At 38.2% G+C, this 22,398-nt stretch overlaps 1 protein-coding gene across 2 annotated transcripts in view; it reads left to right on the top strand.

Moving 5' to 3' along the window:
* APOOL (apolipoprotein O like) overlaps positions 1-22,398 on the top strand; it is a 103,110-nt gene that overhangs the window by 3,025 nt on the left and 77,687 nt on the right. Inside the window, exon 2 of one of the 2 annotated variants that reach the window (XM_061136207.1) lies at positions 7,376-7,543. The exons of the other annotated variant lie outside the window; for it this stretch is intronic. Within the exon in view, the coding sequence (XP_060992190.1) occupies positions 7,376-7,543 (168 nt within the window). The remainder of the gene's footprint in view (positions 1-7,375; positions 7,544-22,398) is intronic. 2 annotated transcript variants of the gene reach the window in all.

Here is a 22,398-nt window from a genome sequence, read left to right as displayed (position 1 = left end):
GGCCGACTCTGTGCGACCCCATAGACGGTGGCCCACAAGGCTCCCCCCTGGGATTCTCCAGGCGAGAACACTGGAGTGGGTTGCCATTTCCTTCTCCAAAGCATTAAAGTGAAAAGTGAAAGTGAAGTCGCTCAGTCGTGTCCAACTCTTAGCAACCCCATGGACTGCAGCCTACCAGGTTCCTCTGTCCATGGGATTTTCCAGGCAGAGTACTGGAGTGGGGTGCCATTGCCTTCTCCGCAAACACAGGTATATTTGGCTTCAAAGTCCTTGATCTTTCCACTACTCCTTGCCTTCTCTGAAAGGAAGGTGTACATTACTCTTGAGAGAAATGTTATGGTCAAAGTAGGGAAGAGATCTTAAGATGGTGGTTGCAAGTTCCAGAAAAGATGTCTGTTCATTTAAATAAAGTAGAAGACTATATGCTAATTAAATCTCAGTGAAACTGGGGGAAAAACATGTCAGGAGACCTGAGCAGGTTTGGAGACAGGGAGAAATGTGCCAAGAACTACTAAAAATTAATGATAGTGATTACAGCTATTAAACTATTGAACATTTACTGCACTAGGCATTTTGCTAAGTGCATTATGTGAATTTTCACATTTATGCTTCACAATGGCCCAATGAATAGTTGCTGTTATGAGCATTTTACAGGTAAAGAAGCTGAAATTTAGAAAGAAGGTGAAATTTAGAAAGGTGTGCACTCTGCCACAGTCACACAATTGTATGTGGTCAATCTGAGTCTGAAATCTCTGAGATGAGTCCAGATCATGGGGCTTAACCTTCATGAAGCATCTGTAAGGCCAAGGTGTAAAACGGATGATCTGTGTTAATTTTGAAGCCCCAGAGTTTAATAATAAGGGATAATGTAGAAAGGAGTCCTGAATGTTGGTTAGATAACTCTGAAAATAGTTTACATGCATTTTGAAAGATAAGAGCTTTTTGAGCAAATACGATGATAGAACACTGATGTGGAATTAGCCTTGAGAACAAGGTCTGTACTGATCTTTCCTCCTGATTTCTTGAATCAGAGAGAATAGCTGGAGGACTGGCTTTCATTTAAAAGGATCAGGAGAAATATTGTGTCAAAAGCCAGATTTCATTAATGCCAAAAGTTGGGTGAATTTGGGGAATATTTGGGTCCTGAAAAATGTTTGTTTATAATAGAATACATAATATTGAAATAAGGCTACCATGTACTGAGCATTTCCTGTGTGTCAGACATTGTATTATGCTGTTGATGACATCATTTCACTTAATTCTCACAAAAAGTTTTCTATGGTAGATAATATTATTGGCTCAAAGAACAGGAGTAGGACAGTAAGGAAATCAAAGCTGAAATAGGAGGTTGTAGTCAGAGAAAAGCTTATTGAGTTTATAATTTAAGCTGTTAACAAGTTCGAGAAAATGGTAAATTCAGGATGTACTCATGGAGTGTGTAACTGCAGTGGAGTGAAAGCTCTAAGAAGGTGAAGTCAAAGAAGAGCAAGGTGAGGCTTTTGAGTGGCTCAGTCACATGGATATTAAAGTCACTCAGAGTTATAGCAGGATTTAGAGTATAGAAGAGGGCTTCCCAGGTGGCACTAGTGGTAAAGAACCTTCCTGCCAATGCAGAAGAAGTAAGAAACGAGTGTTCGATCCCTAGGTCAGGAAGATCCTCTGGAGGAAGAAATGGCAACCCACTCCAGTATTCTTGCTTGGAGAACCCCATGGACAGAGGCACCTGGTGGGCTATAGTTCATAGGTTTGCAAAGACTTAGACACAACTGAAGCGACTTAGCACAGCAGAGTATCAGTTCAGTTCAGTTCAGGCGCTCAGTCGTGTCTGACTCTTTGCGACCCCATGAATCGCAGCACACCAGGCCTCCCTGTCCATCACCAACTCCTGGAGTTTACTCAAATTCATGTCCATTAAGTCGGTGACACCATCCAACCATCTCATCCTCTGTCGTCCCCTTCTCCTCCTGCCCCCAATCCCTCCCAGCACCAGGGTCTTTTCCAATGAGTCAACTCTTCTGATGAGATGACCAAAGTATTGGAGTTTCAGCTTCAGCATCACTCCTTCCAATGAACACCCAGGACTGATCTCCTTTGGGATGGACTGGTTGGATCTCCTTGCAGTCCAAGGGACTCTCAAGAATCTTCTCCAACACCACAGTTCAAAAGCATCAATTTTTTTGGCTCTCAGCTTTCTTCACAGTCCATCTCTCACATCCATACATGACCACTGGAAAAACCATAGCCTTGACTAGATGGACATTTGTTGGCAAAGTAATGTCTCTGCTTTTTAATATGCTGTCTAAGTTGGTCATAACTTTCCTTCCAAGCAGTAAGCGTCTTTTAATTTCATGGCTGCAACCACCATCTGCAGTGATTTTGCAGCCCCAAAAAGTAAAGTCTGACACTGTTTCCACTGTCTTCCCATGAGGTTATGGGACCAGATGCCATGATCTTAGTTTTCTGAATGTTAAGCTTTAAGCCAACGTTTTCACTCTCCTCTTTCACTTTCATCAAGAGGCTTTTTAGTTCCTCTTCACTTTCTGCCATAAGGGTGGTGTCAATCTGCATATCTGAGGTTATTGATATTTCTCCCGGCAATCTTGATTCCAGCTTGTGCTTCTTCCAGCCCAGCGTTTCTCATGATGTACTCTGCATATTAGTTAAATAAGCAGGGTGACAATATACAGCCTTGACGTACTCCTTTTCCTGTTTGGAACCAGTCTGTTGTTCCATGTCCAGTTCTAACTGTTGCTTCCTGACCTGCATATAGGTTTCTCAAGAGGCAGGTCTGGTGGTCTGGTATTCCCATCTCTTTCAGAATTTTCCAGTTTATTATGATCCACACAGTCAAAGGTTTTGGCATAGTCAATAAAGCCGAAATAGATGTTTTTCTAGAACTCTCTTGCTTTTTCAGTGATCCGGCAGATGTGGCAATTTGTTCTCTGGTTCCTCTACCTTTTCTAAAACCAGCTTGAACATCTGGAAGTTCACGGTTCCTGTATTGCTGAAGCCTGGTTTGGAGAATTTTGAGCATTACTTTACTAACATGTGAGATGAGTGTAATTGTGCGGTAGTTTGAGCATTCTTTGGACAGAGTATAGAAGAAGGCTGTTGACCAGGATCCTAAATCTTCGATGTGATGAAGTGACCAAGAGGCAGGTGCTAAGGATGAATAGGTGAGTGGTATGAACTTCAAAGGAGAACTACTTTTCTTTCCTTGATGGGAACTTGTTTTCAGCTGAAGTATAGCATACATACAATTAAGTACACAAATCACAAGCAGCTTAGTAAATTGTCAAAAGATGAACGTACTTGTTCAACCAGCACCCAAATTAAAAGAATAAAAGAACATTACCAGCAGCCCAGAAACTTCCCCTTTTCTCCTCCTCCACCATAGATTAGTCTTGTCTATTTTTTTAACTTTATGTACATATAATTATGCAGTATTTACTTTGTTATATCTGGCTTCTTTCACCCAATATTATATTTTTGAGATTCAGCCATTACACACGTATGCTAGTTCATTCATTCTTATTGCTATGTGATATTCTGGAAAAAAATACTGATACCTGAACCCCATCCCAGATAGGACATATTAATATTTTAAAACTCCACCAATGATTCTGCTGTGTTGCTAGGTTCAAGAACCACTGGTTTAGGAGGGAATTTGTGGCTTTCATACAAGTTAGAGAAAAAGAGTACTAGGCTTTTTCAGGTTGTAAAGAACAGATGCAAGATCAAGTTATCTTGAATAGTAGTTTAATGAAAAGATATTTAGGTTAGGAAGAATGCCTAGGAAACTGTCTCACCAGCTAAAGAAATTGCAAGTAGAACTATTCAGGATACCGTATCAATGCTGGTAGTCATTCTCATGATTATTCTGCTTCTGTTAACTCTGTGTGATTCATATTCAGACTTTCCTAGAGACAGGATCTGATCAGGTTGGCTAGGCACAAACCACTGCAAAGTACCATTCTTGGGCAGAAATTGCACATCAGGCCTTTTGGCAAGGCAGTTTATTGTTGGCTGTCTTTGGCTCAGGTACCAATCCTGGTCAAGTCAGTTTTGGCTAGCGTATCAGTCCTGTTATTCATAGCATGGTGACCTGTGTTCCAGGGCTGCTTAGAAGGGGCAAGGCAATGGATGGGTACTTTTGGTGTTCATGGTTTTTCTGGTACAATGTACTTTTGAATACTTTCCAGAAGTAAGTAATAAGGTTGTTGAAAATATAGTGGAATATATTTAGAGTTGTTTTTAAAAGCTAACTTATTAAGGTCTTATAATTTAAATTGGAAAATTGGTTGCCCATGGACAAAAAAAAGACCATTGAGACAACCAGTGTAATAGCAATTTATAGTAGATAATAAAATTTGTTTAGTACAGTTTGAACATGTTAGGGGGAAAAAGAAACCCATTTCTATAATCTCCCTGAATGAGACCATCTGTTATATAGACTTGATCAATATTAGTACTCTAAGCTAAGTCATGAGTTGCATACTTAATGTAGATTTGGCCTGGCTGTTTTTGGATCTTTTCTTTCAGTCATTCTGAGACTCACCAGGGACTTCTCATATCACTAGGCTAACTGCTACTGCCATATCCCCTGCTTAGTCTGGCTCTGTAGTTCACCTCTTTCATTCATATTTCCAAATTTATACTTGATATCTTTAGGTGCATCAAATTCAACAAGGGCAAAATTCCTTCCTCTTTGCCAAATTTGATTTTTCTTCTGTATTCCTTATTTCATTTAAGAACATGAGCTTCTAAGCTTGGGGTCATCTTAAATTATCCTCTACAGCCATACTGTTAATGAGTCTTCTGAATACTTTATACTTTCATACATTCTTGTTCTTTTATACATTCATTGACAAAAAAGTCTTAATGCCTATAATGTGTAGGAGATGGTGATAAACATTGGGGATACAAAGATCAGCAAAATATAAACAAGGTATGTAGAAGAGAAAAACTAAAACTAATAAACCCATGAAGAGATGCTTAAAACAATTAGCAGATTACTGCATGTTAGAACAATGAGGTAGTACTTTATTAAACTAGAGAAAAATAAAATTCTAGTTAAGTCCAAATGTTGGTAGGGATTTATTCAGTGAAATTAAGTATATACATATCCTATGGCATGGCAGTTCTGTTCTTGAGTGTATATCACAAAGATATACAAGTTCATGAGAACACTTATAGAATAATATGCCTCACAGTGTTTTTTTATGGTGACAGGGAGTTTGAGGCAATGTAGTTATCTATCACTGACAGTGGATAGGTGAAATGTGGTGGATATACACCATACATCAGATGGAAGAAATGGGTTGTATGAACACAGACGGCTATGTTTTATGAAAAAGGGTAAGAAACAAAATAACTGTAATACACCATTTATGTTATTTAAAAATGTAAGGAAAAATGAGATATGTAATAATGAAAAATGTGTGTCTGTGCTCAACTGTGTCTGACTTTTTGCAACCCTATGGAGCCTGCCAGGCTCCTCTGTCCATGGGATATCCCAGGTAGGAATACTGGAGTGGGTTGCTATTTCCTACTCCAGGGGATCTTCCTGACTCAGGGATCAAACCTTTGTCTCTTGCATCTCCTGCACTGGTAGGCAGATTCTTTACCACTGCACCACCTAGGAAGCCAACAATTAAAAATATATGTACACATTACTACAATATGCATTTTTTAAATATGCAAAAAAAGATAATCTAATCATTAAACACATTAAAGTACCCACCTACCTATGATGTGTAAATTAGATTGAAATTTGATGATTAAAGGAAATTAATTAATCAATCAACTTTAAAAGCAGGAGGACAAAGAAGAGCAAGACCAAAATATTGTCCTCAAGGAATGGACTCTACTAACCGAAACTGGTAAATAAACACAAATTATATTCAAAACAAAAGATATCTAAAAGTTACTATGGGAGAAAAGAGGAGGAAATAGTTTAACTGCCTACAGAATATAAGACTGCTTCATAATTGTTCTTTTTAGTTCATTCAAGTATGGATTAAACACCTGCCGTGGGTTAAGAACTTCTAGTTGCCAAGTGGTGGTAGATTGTATTTTTTATTTTGAATATTTGTGGTCTCTTCCTGTAAGAGTATTATACACCCCTGCCTAGATTTCTTATTCTTTTCCTCTACCACAAGAATGACTCGTATTACTTTACTAGGTAAATAATTTTATAATTTGTCTTTGGCATATCTTTGTACTGATCAAAATATGGTTAAAGTGAAATATTTACTCCACCTTAGTTTAATTGAAACACAAATCCTTGTGTTTATCATGAAAGAGCCAGTAGAGTTAAACAGAACTTAATTTTGTAGGCAGATAAATTACCATTATATCTATTCACTCATCAGTGCTAACGGAAGGAAAGGAACAGCATAAATAATTTAAAACCAATATTTGCATTTAACTTTGGAATGTATTTTTATATGTATATTTCTGCCTATTGCAAAATTGCAATTTTGGTCCCTGTGACAAAATTCACAATAGAGCTCCTATAACAAAAATTCACAGCTGTGCAGTGGCAGGGACAATTCATCTTTCCATTAAATTGTTTTGGCACGTTTATCAAAACTTAATTGACCCTAAACATAAGGGTTTATTTTTGAACTGTCAATTCTGTTCCATTGATCTGTATTCTGTCTTTGTGTCAGTATTATACTGTCTTCTTTGCTGTAGCTTTTTATTAAGTTTGAAATGGGAAAATGTGAGTTTTCTAAATTTGGCCTTTTTTTAGTATTATTTATTGTGAAATACGGAGAAGGCAATGGCACCCCACTCCAGTACTCTTGCCTGGAAAATCCCATGGACGGAGGAGCCTGGTAGGCTGCAGTCTATGGGGTCGCGAAGAGTCAGACATGACTGAGCGACTTCACTTTCACTTTTCACTTTTATGCATTGGAGAAGGAAATGGCAACCCACTCCAGTGTTCTTGCCTAGAGAATCCCAGAGATGGGGTCACACAGAGTCAGACACGACTGAAGTGACTTAGCAGCATTGTGAAATAATTTCAAATTTACAGAAAAGCTGAAAGAAGAGTATGAAGAACTCATCTTAAATCAGATCTACAGTTGTTAACTTTTGCCATTTTCTCCCTTTCACCTCTATTATAATTTTTCCTTTTCTTTTTTTTTAAAATTTTTCCTCTTCTAATCAGTCTGAGAGCAAGTTGCAGACATGTTGCTATTTCACCCATGAATATTTCACCGTGTATTTCCTCAGAAGTATATACTGTTCTTTAACCTTTGTGCAAGCCTCCCAATGTGAGATGGTAACACCGATAGAATGCTACCATCCAATCCATAGATGCCATTCAAATTTCTCCCACTGCACAATGTCTTCTTTTCTTTTCTAGTGTGATAGTCATTCATCATGTCTGACTCTTTGGGACCCTATGGACTGTATCCCACCAGGCTCCTCTGTCATGGAATTCTCCAGGAAAGGATACTGGAGTGGGTTGCCATTTCCTTCTCCAGGGAATCTTCCTGACCCAGGGATTGAACCCACGTTTCCTGCATTGCAGGTAGATTCTTTGCCATCTGAGCCACTACGGAAGCCCGGAGGCCAGGATCCAAATCTAGAATCATGCATGACATTTCCTTATCATTCCTTTTTGATCTGCTTTAATCTGAAATATTTTCTCAGTCTTCCTGTCTTTCATGAGTGACCTTAAAAGTTTTTTTTTCTTCCAGTTTTATTTAGATGTAATTGACATGCAGAACTTCATAAGTTTAAGTGGTACAGAATGATTTGACTTACAACCTGAAATGATTATCATAGTAACTTTAGTGAACACTTATCATCTCGTTTAGATACAAAATTAAAGAAATAGAAAAAATTTCCTTGTGATGAGAATTCCAATTTTTATCTTTTTTCTCAAGATGTTTGACTTTTCTAGGTTCCTTGCATTTCCATATGAATATTATAATCAGCATATCAATTTGAAAAAAGGGACATTTGGAATTTTGATAGTGATTACATTGAATCAGTAGATCACTTTGGAAAGTATTGCTATCTTGGCAGTGCTGAGTCTGACAATCCATGAATTTGAGATGTCTTACAGTTGATTTAGGTCTTTAATTTTTTTCAACAAGATTTTGTAGTTTTCAGCCTAGAGAGTCTTGTGCTTATTTTGCAAGTCTTCCAAGACTTGCAAATTTAGCACTGTATTAAATTTATTCCTATTTTATTCTTTTAATGTTCTTGTTAATGAAATTGTTTTTATAATTTTATTTTCATATTATTTATTACAGGCAAATAGGAATAAAGTGTAACTTGGTATATAGATTTGTATCCTGTGTACCTTGCAGCCTTGCTAAATTCGTTTATTATCTTGAATAGTTGAGTGCATGCATGTACGTGTGTGTGTATGAGTGTATTTCTTAGGATTTTCTACATACAAGATCATGTCGTGTATAGAGATAGTTTTACTTCTTTTCTAAACTACACGCCTTTTATTTCTTTTTATTGTCTTATTGCCCTGGCTGTAACTTCCAGTGAAGTGTTGAATAGAAGTAGTGACAGTAGACATTCTGTTCTTGTTCCTGATCATAGCTTTCAGCTACTCATCATGAAATTGTTAGCTGTGGGAATTTATAGGCACCCTTCACTGGGTTGAGGGAGTTCTTTTCTATTCCTAATTTGTTGAGTGGCTTTTTAAAAACATGGAAAAGTACTAGTATTTGTCAAATGCTTTTTCTGTGTCTGTTGATATGGTCATTTGTTTTATTGTCCATTATTTTACTAACATGATACATTGATTAATTTTCATTTGTTAGACTAACCTTGCATTCTTTTTTAAAATTTATTTATTTTTAATTGGAGGGTAATTGCTATACAATGTTGTGTTGGTTTCTGCCATGCATTAACATGAATCCAACATAGACAGGTATACCTATGTTCCCTCCCTCTGTGCCCTCCCTCCCATCTCCCACCCCATCCAACCCCTCTAGATAACCTTGCTTTCTTGATATATATCACTCTTGGTCACATGCATAGGTCTCTTTATATGTGTCTATATTCAATTTTATTATTTACTTAAAGATTTTTAATCTATATTTATAAGTGATGTTGGTCTGTAGTTTTCTTGTGATGTCTCTGGTTTTAGTGCCAGGACACCAAATGAGAGGGAAAGTGTTGCCTCCTCTGCTCTTTTCTCTTCTTTAAATATTAGGTAGAATTTACCCATGAAGCTATGACAAATCTAGACAGCATATTAAAAAGCAGAGACATTACTTTGCCAACAAAGATCTGTCTAGTCAAAGCTATGGTTTTTGCAGTAGTCATGTATGAATGTGAGAGTTGGACCATAAAGAAAGCTGAGCGCCAAAGAATTGATGCTTTTGAACTGTGGTGTTGGAGAAGACTCTTGAGAGTCCCTTGGATTCTAAGGAGATCCAACCAGTCCATCCTAAAGGAAATCAGTCCTGAATATTCATTGGAAGGACTGATGCTGAAGCTGAAGCTCCAATACTTTGGCCACCTAGTGTGAAGAACTGACTCATTGGAAAAGACCCTGATGCTGGGAAAGATTGAAGGCAGGACGAGGAGACAATAGAGAATGAGATGGTTGGATGGCGTCACTGACTTGATGGACATGAGTTTGAGCAAGATCCAGAAGTTGGTGATGGACAGGGAAGCCTGGCGTGCTGCAGTCCATGGGGTTACAAAGAGTTGGACATGACTGAGTGACTGAACTGAATTCAACTGACCCATGAAGCAGTCTACTCCTGAGATTTCCTTACAGGAAGGTTTTTTTTTTTTCTTAATTAATAATTCTGTCTAATCTTTAAAAAAGAATTGACATCAATCCTTCAAAAATTTGTCCAAAATATAGCACAGGAGGCAACACTTCCCCTTGTACTAGTTACATATTCAGATTTTCCATTTCTTCTTTCATTTTTTTGGTAATTTGTGTCTTTCTAGGAATTTGTTCATTTCTTATAAGTTATCTAATTTGTTGTACAGTTGTTTATAATATTAACTTAAAATATTTTTCCTGTAAGGTAAGTATATGATGTCCTGTTTTTCATTAATGGGCTTCCCTAGTGGCTCAGCAGGGAAGAATCTGCCTGCCAATGCAGGAGACATAGGTTTGATCCCTGGGTCAGGAAGATCCCCTGGAGAAGGAAATGGTAACCCACTCCAGTATTCTTGCCTGGGAAATCCCATGGACAGAGAAGCCTGGTGGGCTGCAATCCATGGGGTTGCCAAAAAGTTGGACACGACTGAGCAACTAAACAACAAAAACAACGGTCATTACTAATTTTAGTAATATGAGCGTTTTCTGACCTTGTTCAAAGGCTTGTGAATTTTGTTGCTCATTTCAAAGAAGTGACTTTTGGTTGTGTTGATTTTTCTGGGTTAATTTTCTTTCCTCTATTTCATTTGTTTATATTCTAATCTTCATTCCTTCCTTCCTTCTACTTGCTTTGGGATTAAGTTTCCTTTTCTACTTTCCTAAGATAAATTATTAGATTATTGATTTGAGGTATTGTTTTTCTAGCATTTACAGCTATATATAAATTTCCCTTTCAATACTGATTTTATTGCATATGTAACTTTTGGTTTCTTGTTTTCATTTTCATTCAACTCAAAGTGTTATCTGATTTTACTTGTGAATTTTCTTCTTTGGCCTGTTGGTATTTAGGAGTGTTTATTTGGCTTTTGTTTTTAATTATTTTTGACATTCTTGTACATTTTTTAGATCTTTATGTTGTTCTTTTCTAATTTAATTCCATTGTAGTTAGAGATTATATTTTTTTTGTATAATTTGACATCTTTTGAGACCTGTTCTATATCTACTGTATGGTCTATCCTGGAGAATGTTCCATATGCACTTAATAAGAATGTGTATTTTAATGTTGTGGAATAGAAGTATGCTGTGGAAGTCTGTTAGGTCTACTTAGTTTATATTGTTCAGATCTTATGAATTGCTGATTTTCTGCCTAGTTGAATTCATTATTAAAATAAAACATTGAAATTTCTGTTATTATTACATTGTCTAATTTTTCCCTTCTGTTTTCTTTGTTCTTTGCTTTCTGTTTCTTCTGTTTTTCCTTTCTGTGTTTTGTGTCAGTTTTTGTTTCAAGTATTTTGTGGCTCTGTTGTTAGGTGCATATATGTTTATAATTGTGATGATATATGTTTCAGGTAGATTTACTATTTTACCATCATAATATGTCTCTTTAGCTCTAGTAACGATTTTTGCCTCAAAGTCAAATCATGGTGGCTGTTTTCCTGGTGTATCATTTTTTATGCTTTTACTTTTAAAAATTAGTTATTTATTTTTTTGCCTGCATTGGGTCTTAGTTGTGGCACACTGAATCTTTCATTGCAGCATGTGGGCTTCTATTTGTGGCTCGGGCCCCAGAGTGCATGGGCTCAGTAGTTGTGGTGTGTGGGCTCTCTAGTCGCAGCTTGTTGGTTTAGTTGCCCTGCAGCATATTTAGTTCCCTGACCAGGGGTTGAACCCTTGTACCCTGCATTGGAGGGTGGAGTCCTTTTTTTCCTTTTTTTAATTCTTTTAAAAATTTTTATTTATTTTTATTTATTTTTTAATTGAAGAATAATTGCTTTACAGAATTTTGTTGTTTTCTCTCAAACCTCAACATGAATCAGACATAGGTATACATATATCCCCTCCTCTTACTACTGGGCCACCAGGGAAATCCCTATGCTTTTATTTTTAACCTAAACATATCTTTGTATCTAAAATATATTTTCTTTGGACAGGATATACTTGGATTTTGTGTTTTTTTTTTCTAATAAAATCTGACAAACTTTATCTTTTGGTGAATTGTTTAACTCATTCAGATTTAATTATTGATGCAATTAGATTTACTTTTCAGATTTTGCTTTTATTTTCTATGTCTCATGTCGATTTTTGTTCTTCTCTTCCTCCTTTAATGCCTTTACTTGTATTCAGTAGATATTTTATGGTGTGCCAATTAGGTACTGTGAGTATCAGAACAACTCTTTAGCAGCATAGAGACATGAGGGAATATGGGACTGGAATTTTCACCAACTGGCTTCCTGAACCTTCTCAATAGAGAAGGAGCTAGGGATGGGAAATTAGTATCTTCCAGTTTTCACCAACTGTCAAATCCACCTATGCACGTGTGCATGCTCAGTTGCTAAGTTGTGTCCAACTCTTTGCTACCCCATGTACTGCAGCAGACCAGGCTTCCTTGTCCTTCACCAACTCCCTGAGCTTGCTCAAACTCATGTCCATTGAGGCAGTGATGCCATCCAACCATTGCATCCTCTGTCATCCCTTTCTCTTCTTGCCTTCAATCTTTCCTATCATCAGGGTCTATTATTATGAAACCCCTCATAAAATCCTCTGGGCTTGGGAAACATAATTTTTAAAGGCAGGAGCCCACTGTGGCCCCATTTGCCTGACAAAGTTATAAAGCCATCCTGTTGCCAAAATCTTGGCTCTCTGTGCATCAATAATGTGTGCCAAACAGTAATACGAAGACAGAGTTATGGAGGAGAAGGAAAGACTGGATTTATTACCTTGCCAGGCAAAGAGGTAAAACAATAGGCTAGTGCCTCAATAACTATACACCCCTCCCTGGTGAATAGGGAGGAGTCAGACAGGGGTATGTGATAAGGATCAAGGCAGTAACAGTCTTTCTTCTTTAGAGTTTCAAAAGGGTGGATACAAACAGATGGAGAAATATGCCGTGTTCATGGATTGGAAGAATCAATATTGTGAAAATGACTATACTACCCAAAGCAATCTATAGATTCAATGCAATCCCTATCAAGCTACCAATGGTATTCTTCACAGAACTAGAACAAATAATTTCACAATTTGTATGGAAATACAAAAAACCTCGAATAGCCAAAGCAATGTTGAGAAAGAAGAATGGAACTGGAGGAATCAACCTACCTGACTTCAGGCTTTACTACAAATCCACAGTCAACAAGACAGTATGGTACTGGCACAAAGACAGAAATATAGATCAATGGAACAAAATAGAAAGCCCAGAGATAAATCCAGGTACCTATGGACACCTTATTTTTGACAAAGGAGGCAAGGATATACAATGGAAAAAAGACAACCTCTTTAACAAGTGGTGCTGGGAAAACTGGTCAACCACTTGTAGAAGAATGAAACTAGAAAACTTTCTAACACCATAACAAAAATAAACTCAAAATGGATTAAAGATCTAAATGTAAGACCAGAAACTATAAAACTCCTAGAGGAGAACATAGGCAAAACACTCTCTGACATAAATCACAGCAGGATCCTCTATGACCCACCTCCCAGAATATTGGAAAGAAAAGCAAAAATAAACAAATGGGACCTAATGAAACTTAAGAGCTTTTGCACAACAAAGGAAACTATAAGCAAGGTGAAAAGACAGCCTTCAGAATGGGAGAAAATAATAGCAAACGAAACAACAGACAAAGGATTAATCTCAAAAGTATACAAGCAACTCCTGCAGCTCAATTCCAGAAAAATAAACGACCCCATCAAAAAATGGGCCAAAGAACTAAACAGACATTTCCAAAGAAGACATACAGATGGCTAACAAACACATGAAAAGATGCTCAACATCACTCATTATCAGAGAAATGCAAATCAAAACCACAATGAGGTACCATTACACGCCAGTCAGGATGGCTGCTATCCAAAAGTCTACAAGCAATAAATGCTGGAGAGGGTGTGGATAAAAGAGAACCCTCTTACACTGTTGGTGGGAATGCAAACTAGCACAGCCGCTATGGAGAACAGTGTGGAGATTTCTTAAAAAACTGGAAATAGAACTGCCATATGACCCAGCAATCCCATTTCTGGGCATACACACTGAGGAAACCAGATCTGAAAGAGACATGTGCACCCCAATGTTCATCGCAGCACTGTTTATAATAGCCAGGACATGGAAGCAACCTAGATGCCCATCAGCAAACGAATGAATAAGGAAGCTGTGGTACATATACACCATGGAATATTACTCAGCCATTAAAAAGAATTCATTTGAATCAGTTCTAATGAGAGGGATGAAACTGGAGCCCATCATACAGAGTGAAGTAAGCCAGAAAGATAAAGACCAATACAGTATACTAATGCATATATATGGAATTTAGAAAGATGGTAACAATAACCCTATATGCAAAACAGAAAAAGAGACACAGATATACAGAGCAGAATTTTGGACTGTGGGAGAAGGCGAGGGTGGGATGTTTTGAGAGAACAGCATTGAAACATGTATATTATCTATAGTGAAACAGATCACCAGCCCAGGTTGGATGCGTGAGACAAGTGCTCGGGCCTGGTGCACTGGGAAGACCCAGAGGAATCAGGTGGAGAGGGAGGTGGGAGGGGGGATCGGGATAGGGAATACATGTAAATCCATGGCTGATTCATGTCAGTGTATGACAAAAAACACTAGAATATTGTAAAGTAATTAGCCTCCAACTAATAAAAATAAATGGAAAAAAATAAATAAATTAAGATGCAAATGAGGGTGGAAGTCAAGCTTCCCTGCTCAGTGTCTTTTGACACCCAAGGAGGGGAGAGCCCTCTTGATATTCCTGAGCAACGGTGAATTTAGGTCTCCCATAGATTTCTGCTCTTAGTACCCTGGCTGGGACGGGTAGGAGTACCTCATTAGTGCTTCCCACTAGTGAGCACTGTTAGTGGAGTGGGGAGGGGGAGTGACCTTGTTACCATGTTATGATAGGGAAAATCATGTCTCTCCACTAGGCCTTCTCAGATACTGCTTTGGCAGGGAAGGGAAGGGGTGCCCTCATTAATATCAGATGATAACAGATATTCAGATTCCCTACATGGTCTCCACTAATATCTTGGGGGCCAGGGCTTATTACCATCTGGCAGGGATGAAAGTACTGCCTTCTGTAATGCTACCTTGGTGGGATGGGGAGTGTTAGAATACTGTATTTCAGCCTGTAGCCTACCAGGCTTCTCCATCCATGGAATTTTCCAGGCAAGAATACTGGAGTGGGTTTCCATTTCCTTCCTAGCCAGAATGAAAGTCTAGGTTCTCTCTCCCCTCAGCCTTGGTTTGTGCAGTTTTAGTCTGTGGTGTTTGACTGTAGTAGAGTGGCTCTTTTGTGTCTTGCTGGACCACACCTTTCCTGGTCTTTTGGCTAAGGAGAGCTGCTTTTCTTGGGTGGCTGTCCTCACTGGTTGCCATTTCTGTGTAGCTAGCTTCTTCAGCAGACAGTCTAAGACATATGAGGTGAAAAGAAAATCCAGGGACCTCACTCCCATGTCATTCATCAGGTCTTGACATCCCTATCTGGTCTTCCATCTTCTCTCCACCATTGAGTCTTCCTGTACTTATTTTCTATATAATATCTTATATTTGAGCTGTACTTAGTGAAAGGAATTGGAAAAAATATATCTACTTCATTTTTCCATAAGTGGAAGTCCTCCACCATAGTCTTTTATCATCCTTTACTGGTGATATATTTGCCCAACTCCCACACTAGAAATTATACAGTACTTGAGGGCAAGAATAATGTTTTTGCACATTTCTACCCCTCATGGCCTAAGATGACACCTGCCTGGAGCATAGTGTTTCTTTAGGAAGTGTTTGTTGACTGAGTTAAAACTTTGAATACCTTTTAGACTTCTTGCCCTTAAAGAACAAAGTATCCTGGTTGAAGAAGTATTAATTAATAGTTCATAAGAGTAACATGATTAAATTCTGAATTATCCCAGGCTTTCATAGACTGGGCAATTTATGTCCTGTATAGGTGAAATTTTCCGCCTCTTTGAAATACTTGAAAGTGAAGATATAATCCTTATCTCTGCTCCCTAAATAGAAAAGAGTAATTCCTTCTCTGTGCCCCCATTGTACACACTTCTTTTATACTGCTTAAAACTGTGTATTGCATTTATTTTTGTGGTTTTTTTTCCTCATTAAGTTAAAAGTTTCCTTAAAAGCAGAGATCATGTTTTATTCATATTTTTATCTCAAGTTTCTCAGGCTCTTGAGATATAGTATACAGAAGACACTTGAATGGTTGTTGAATGAATCAGTGCATTCCGTTACACCTATATGCAAACATATGATTCAAATTTTAATGTTTAGGCATTTATACTTAAATATATTTAGAGGGAAATTAATCATCACTCTAGATGGGCTTGCATCTTGTGACTCAGCTGATAAAGAATCCACCTGCAGTGTGGGAGACCTGGGTTCAATCCCTGGGTTGGGAAGATCCACTGGAGAAGGGAAAGGCTACCCACTCCAGTATTCTGGCCTGGAAAATTCCATGGACTCTATAGTCCATGGGGGTCACAAAGAGTCAGACACGACTGAGGGACTTTCACTTTCACTAGATTTAAAAATATATTAATTGCTTCATACTGAGTGAAGTAAGTCAGATAGAGAAGGAAAAATATCATATGACATCCCTTATGTGTGGAATCTAAAAGGAAATAATTCAAACAAACTTACTTACAAAACAGAAAGAGACTCACACACTAAGAGAAGAGACTCATTCACGACTGCTAGGGGAAAGGATTGGGAGAAGGGATAGTTAAGGAGTTTGAGATGGAGATAATAGCTTACAGTGTCAGATTCATGATCTCTGAAGAAGAAAATTTGGCTTTGGGACAAACACACAGCTTCAGTCACTCAAAACTTTGTGTGGCAAAAATTTTATCAAAGTGGAAAGGGATAGAGAAAGATTCTGGCACAGACATCAGAACTGGGCAGAAAGAGCCCCCCCCCCCCCATTCTTAGCAAGGGATTTATAGATGTGTTCACTTGGTTACTAACAATAGGTCAAAAGAATGTGTCAAGGTTGTGAAGGTCTTAGCAGACCCACTCCCACAACATGCATCTTAAAACAACAAATAACAAGATTAGCCAGAAGGAATAGGTTCCTGTTAAGGAGAAGCATATCATCCAGCAAGATACATTGTTGTTATATAATCATTAGTACAGAGTTTAAGGAAAAACATATCCTTGAGCAAGATGTTTTGTTTTGTTGTGTAATCATTAGCTCTGGGCTTAAAGAAAGTTAGATTGTTGCCATAACAACTCAGAGCTTGAGAAAAAACCTCTTATGTGACTAAGACAAAGAAAAGAAAATGTTTGTCCCTTCCTCATACTCCCCAACTGGACTCCTTATCAACCTACCTAAGAACTAGCTCTCTCAGACTTATTCGGTTCAGTTCAGTTCAGTCACTCAGTCATGTCCACCTCCTTGCAACCCCATGAACCACAGCACCCCAGGCCTCCCTGTCCATCACCAACTCCCGGAGTTTACTCAAACTCATGTTCATTGAGACGATGAACCATCCAACCATCTCATCCTGCCCACAATCTTTCCCAGCATCAGGGTCTTCTCAAATGAGTCAGCTCTTCGCATCAGGTGGCCAAAGTATTGGAGCTTCAGCTTCAACATCAGTCCTTCCAATGAACACCCAGGACTCATCTCCTTTAGGATGGACTGGGTGGATCTCCTTGCGGTCCAGGGAACTCTCAAGAGTCTTCTCCAACACCACAGTTCAAAAGCATCAATTCTTCTGCACTCAGCTTTCTTTATAGTCCAACTCTCACATCCATACATGACCACTGGAAAAATCATAACCTTGACTAGACGGACCTTTTTTGGCAAAGTAATGTCTCTGCTTTTTAATATGCTGTCTATGTTAGTCATAACTTTCCTTCCAAGGAGTAGGCGTCTTTTAATTTCATGGTTGCAGTGACCATCAGGAGTGATTTTGGAGCCCAAAAAAAAAAAAAAAAAATAAAGTCAGCCATTGTTTCCACTGTTTTCCTATCCATGTGCCATGAAGTGATGGAACCGGATGCCATGATCTTAGTTTTCTGAATGTTAAGCTTTAAGCCAACGTTTTCACTCTCCTCTTTCACTTTCATCAAGAGGCTTTTTAGTTATTCTTCACTTTCTGCCAGAAGGGTGGTATCATCTGCATATCTGAGGTTATTGATATTTCTCCCAGCAATCTTGATTCCGGCTTGTGCCTCTTCCAGCCCAGTGTTTCTCATGATGTACTCTGCATATAAGTTAAATAAGCAGGGTGACAATATACAGCCTTGACGTACTCCTTTTCCTGTTTGGAACCAGTCTGTTGTTCCATGTCCAGTTCTAACTGTTGCTTCCTGATCTGCATACAGGTTTCTCAAGAGGCAGGTCAGGTGGTCTGGTATTCCCATTTCTTTCAGAATTTTCCAGTTTATTGTGATCCACACAGTCAAAGGCTTTGGCATAGTCAATAAGGCAGAAATAGATGTTTTTCTGGAACTCTCTTGCTTCTTCAATGATCCAGCAGATGTTGGCAATTTGATCTCTGGCTTCTCTGCCTTTTCTAAGACCAGCTTGAACATCTGGAAGTTCACAAATCACGTATTGCTGAAGCCTGGCTTGGAGAATTTTGAGCATTATCTTACTAGTATGTAAGATGAGGGCAAGTGTGTGGTAGTTTGAGCATTCTTTGGCCTTGCCTTTCTTCGGGATTGGAATGAAAACTGACATTTTCCAGTTCTGTGGCCACTGCTGAGTTTTCCAAATTTGCTGGCATATGGAGTGCAGCACTGTCACAGCATCATCTTTTAGGATTTGAAATAGCTCAACTGGAATTCCATCACCTCCACTAGCTTTGTTCGTAGTGATGCTTCCTAAGGCTCACTTGACTTCACATTCCAGGATGTCTAGCTCTAGGTGAGTGATCACACCATCGTGATTATCTGGGTCATGAAGACCTTTTTTGTACAGTTCTTCTGTGTATTCTTGCCACCTCTTCTTAATATCTTCTGCTTCTGTTAGGTCCATACCATTTCTGTCCTTTATTGAAACCATCTTTGCATGAAATATTCCCTTGGTATGTCTGGTTTTCTTGAAGAGATCTCTAGTCTTTCCAATTCTATTGTTTTCCTCTATTTCTTTGCCTTGATCGCTGAGGAAGGCTTTCTTATCTCTCCTTCCTATTCTTTGGAACTCCACATTCGTATGGGTATTTCTTCCCTTTCTCCTTTGCTTTTCGCTTCTCTTCTTTTCACAGCTATTTGAAAGGCATACTCATACAGCCGTTTTCGTTTTTTGCATTTCTTTTTCTTGGGGATGGTCTTGATCCCTGCCTCCTGTACCATGTCACGAACCTCCATCCATAGTTCATCAGGCACTCTGTTTATCAGATCTAGCCCCTTAAATCTATTTCTCATTTCTGCTGTATAATCATAAGGGATGTGATTTAGGTCATACCTGAATGGTCTAGTGGTTTTCCCCACTTTCTTCAATTTAAGTCTGGGTTTGGCAATAAGGAGTTCATGATCTGAGTGACAGTCAGCTCCTGGTCTTGTTTTTGCTGACTGTATAGAGCTTCTCCATCTTTGGCTTTAAAATGCATAACCAACAAGTACCTATTGTTTAGCACATGAAACTGTGCAATGTTATGTGGCAGCCTGGATGGGAGGGGAGTTTGGGGGAGAATGGATATACTTATGTGTATGGCTTAGTCCCTTCACTGTTCACCTGAAACTGTCACAACATTGTTAATTGGCTATCAGTTCAGTTCAGTTTAGTTGTTGAGTTGTGCCCAACTCTTTGCGACCCCATGAATCGCAGCATGCCAGGCCTCCCTGTCCATCACCAACTCACAGAGTTTACTCAAACTCATGTCCATTGAGACGGTAATGCCATCCAGCCATCTCATCCTCTGTCGTCCCCTTCTCCTCCTGCCTGCAATCCCTCCCAGCATCAGGGTCTTTTTTAATGAGTCAACTCTTTGCATAAGGTGGCCAAAATATTAGAGTTTCAGCTTCAGCATCAGTCCTTCCAATGGACACCCAGGACTGATCTCCTTTAGGATGGACTGGTTCGATCTCCTTGCAGTCCAAGGGACTTTCAAGAGTTTTCTTCAACACCACAGTTCAAAAGTATCAATTTTTCGGTGCTCAGCTTTCTTCACAGTCCAACTCTCACATCCATTCATGACCACTGGAAAAACCATAGCCTTGACTAGACGGACCTTGTCTGCTTTTTAATATGCTATCTAGGTTGGTCATATCTTTCCTTCCAAGGAGTAAGCATCTTTTAATTTCATGGCTGCAATACCCCAATACAAAGTAAAAAGCTTAAAAAATAAAAATATATTAATTATTAAAAAGGATAATACTAATATGAACTATACTTATGCATTTTTTTTTCAAAACGTCATTTGAAAAAATTTACTTTAAAAAGCGACTCTTCTTGTGACTTGTAGTTTTAACCTTTATTGATATTCACTAATAATATTTCTGCAGGCCAGAAGAAATCTTTGAAGAAATAATGACTGAGAATTTTTCAAAAATAATGACATACATCAAATCATAGATCTAAGAATCGGAGAGAACCTCATGAAAAACAAATACAACACACATACACAAATACATCCCATTCCCCTATGCACCTCATTTTCATACTTCTGAAAAAAAGAGAAGATCTAGAAAACAGCCAGAGAATAAAGAAACGTTACATAAAGTGTAACAGAGTTGAGAATTGCAGCATATTTCTCGGAAAGTACACAAACTAGGTAATGATTCTTAAGGAGAGTGTTTTTTGTGATTGCAGCTGTGACTCAGAGTTGTTAAATTATAGTTCTTGCTTGTTTTTCTTTTGAACAATTGAGGCTTCTCATCTTTAAAAACAAAAATAACCCTCAACTCCAAAATCTTCACCTTACACTGGTAAAGGAAATATTTAGTTGTAGTGTATACTGGATTTTATATAATGATAACCACACTTTGGGACTTCCCTGGTGGCTCAGACTATGAAGAATCTGCCTGCAATGCAGGAGGCCCAGGTTTAATCTCTAGGTCAGGAAGATCCCCTAGAGAAGGGAATGGCAACCCACTCCAGTATTCTTGCCTGGAGAGTTCCATGGACAGAGAAGCCTGGTGGGCTACAGTCCATGTGGTTGCAGAGTCGGACACGACTGAGCAACTAACACTTTCACTTCACACTTCAGCTTCCTTATTGTCAAGTAGAGATATGTAGTTTCTTTTATTAGGTCTGTATCTTTAACATTATTCCAAGACAGGATGTTTTATTTGTCTTGAACCTCTGTTATTAACTTGTAGTTAGGAATTCCTCATTTCATTAAAGTCTGAATTATCTGAGGATTGTAGCAGCATAAAATGCCTCAAGTTCTGTTCAACAGCTGAAATAATTTTGATTACACACCAAGTACAATACAGATGAGCACAAATTTATTATGTCATTTCTGCTCTTACATTTTTGTTGACAGAAGTCATATCCACATACAATGGAGAATATAAGAGAACATATATTTAAATATTATAACATATAATATGTATAATAAATCCTAAGCAATTCAATAAATAACCTATATATATTATGATAGTTTGAGGCCTCTCAGACCTTGCATGATAGTATTTAGTTCACTAAGAATGAAGCAGTTAGCTTGTCAACAATGGCTTTGGGTTGAACATTGTTTTATGTTCTAGGAACTTAAGGCTATTAGGTCGACTAAATCAGAAAGGTTAATTTGGGTTTACTTTATAAAAGAAAAGACTGCATTAGAAATAGGAAAATGATGGAGTGTTTGAATGCTAGGATAAGTTGAAACTTTATTTTGAAGGCAGCAAAAAGCCATTGAAACAAAAAATAATTATGATTTTTTTAAATGTAATATATTACTGTTGTACAAAGAGGTATTATTGAGCACTGCAAATGCAATTGAAACCTCCTGTGTATTCTTCCAACTCTGCCTGTATTCCCCTTGCTCCTTGAACTTCCCATAGCCACTCTCCTCACTTTTGTATTTAACATTGCTGTGCCTGTTTTTAGGCTTTTACTCTATATGCATGTGTTCTTAAACTTTATACACTATTTTGCTGTGTGCTTTTAAGCATTATATAATTTTTTTTTATGCTGCTTATGTTCTCCTGTTACATCTTGTTTTTATCAAAGCATTGTTTGCAATATTTATTCATGATTGTATGTGTAGTTCTAGTTCATTCATTTCCATTGTGTATAGTATTCTGTTGTAAGAATATACTACATTATTTCTCTATTTTTTTAATGAATGTTGTGGTGACTGCCCCCACACCTTTTTCTGTTACAGATAATGCTACTTTGAACAATCATATGCAGATCTCCTTGGGCTTGTGTGAGAGTTTCACTGCTCCATATGCTGTATGCTGCTGCTGCTGCTAAGTCGCTTTAGTCATGTCCAACTCTGTTCGACCCCATAGACGGCAGCCCACCAGGCTCCCCTTTCCCTGGGATTTTCCAGGCGAGAGTACTGGCGTGGGTTGCCATTGCCTTCTCCCCACATGCTGTATAACTTTCGTCAAATCAACCTGTCTAAACCTCTGTTTTCTTATCTGAACAATTAGGATAAGAATAGTACTTATTCCGTAG

The sequence above is a fragment of the Dama dama genome, chromosome X (genome assembly GCF_033118175.1).
Source record: "Dama dama isolate Ldn47 chromosome X, ASM3311817v1, whole genome shotgun sequence".
NCBI classification, from domain to species: Eukaryota; Metazoa; Chordata; class Mammalia; order Artiodactyla; family Cervidae; genus Dama; species Dama dama.
Note: the sequence above shows the minus strand (reverse complement) of the source record. Positions and strands in the feature narration are given on the sequence as shown.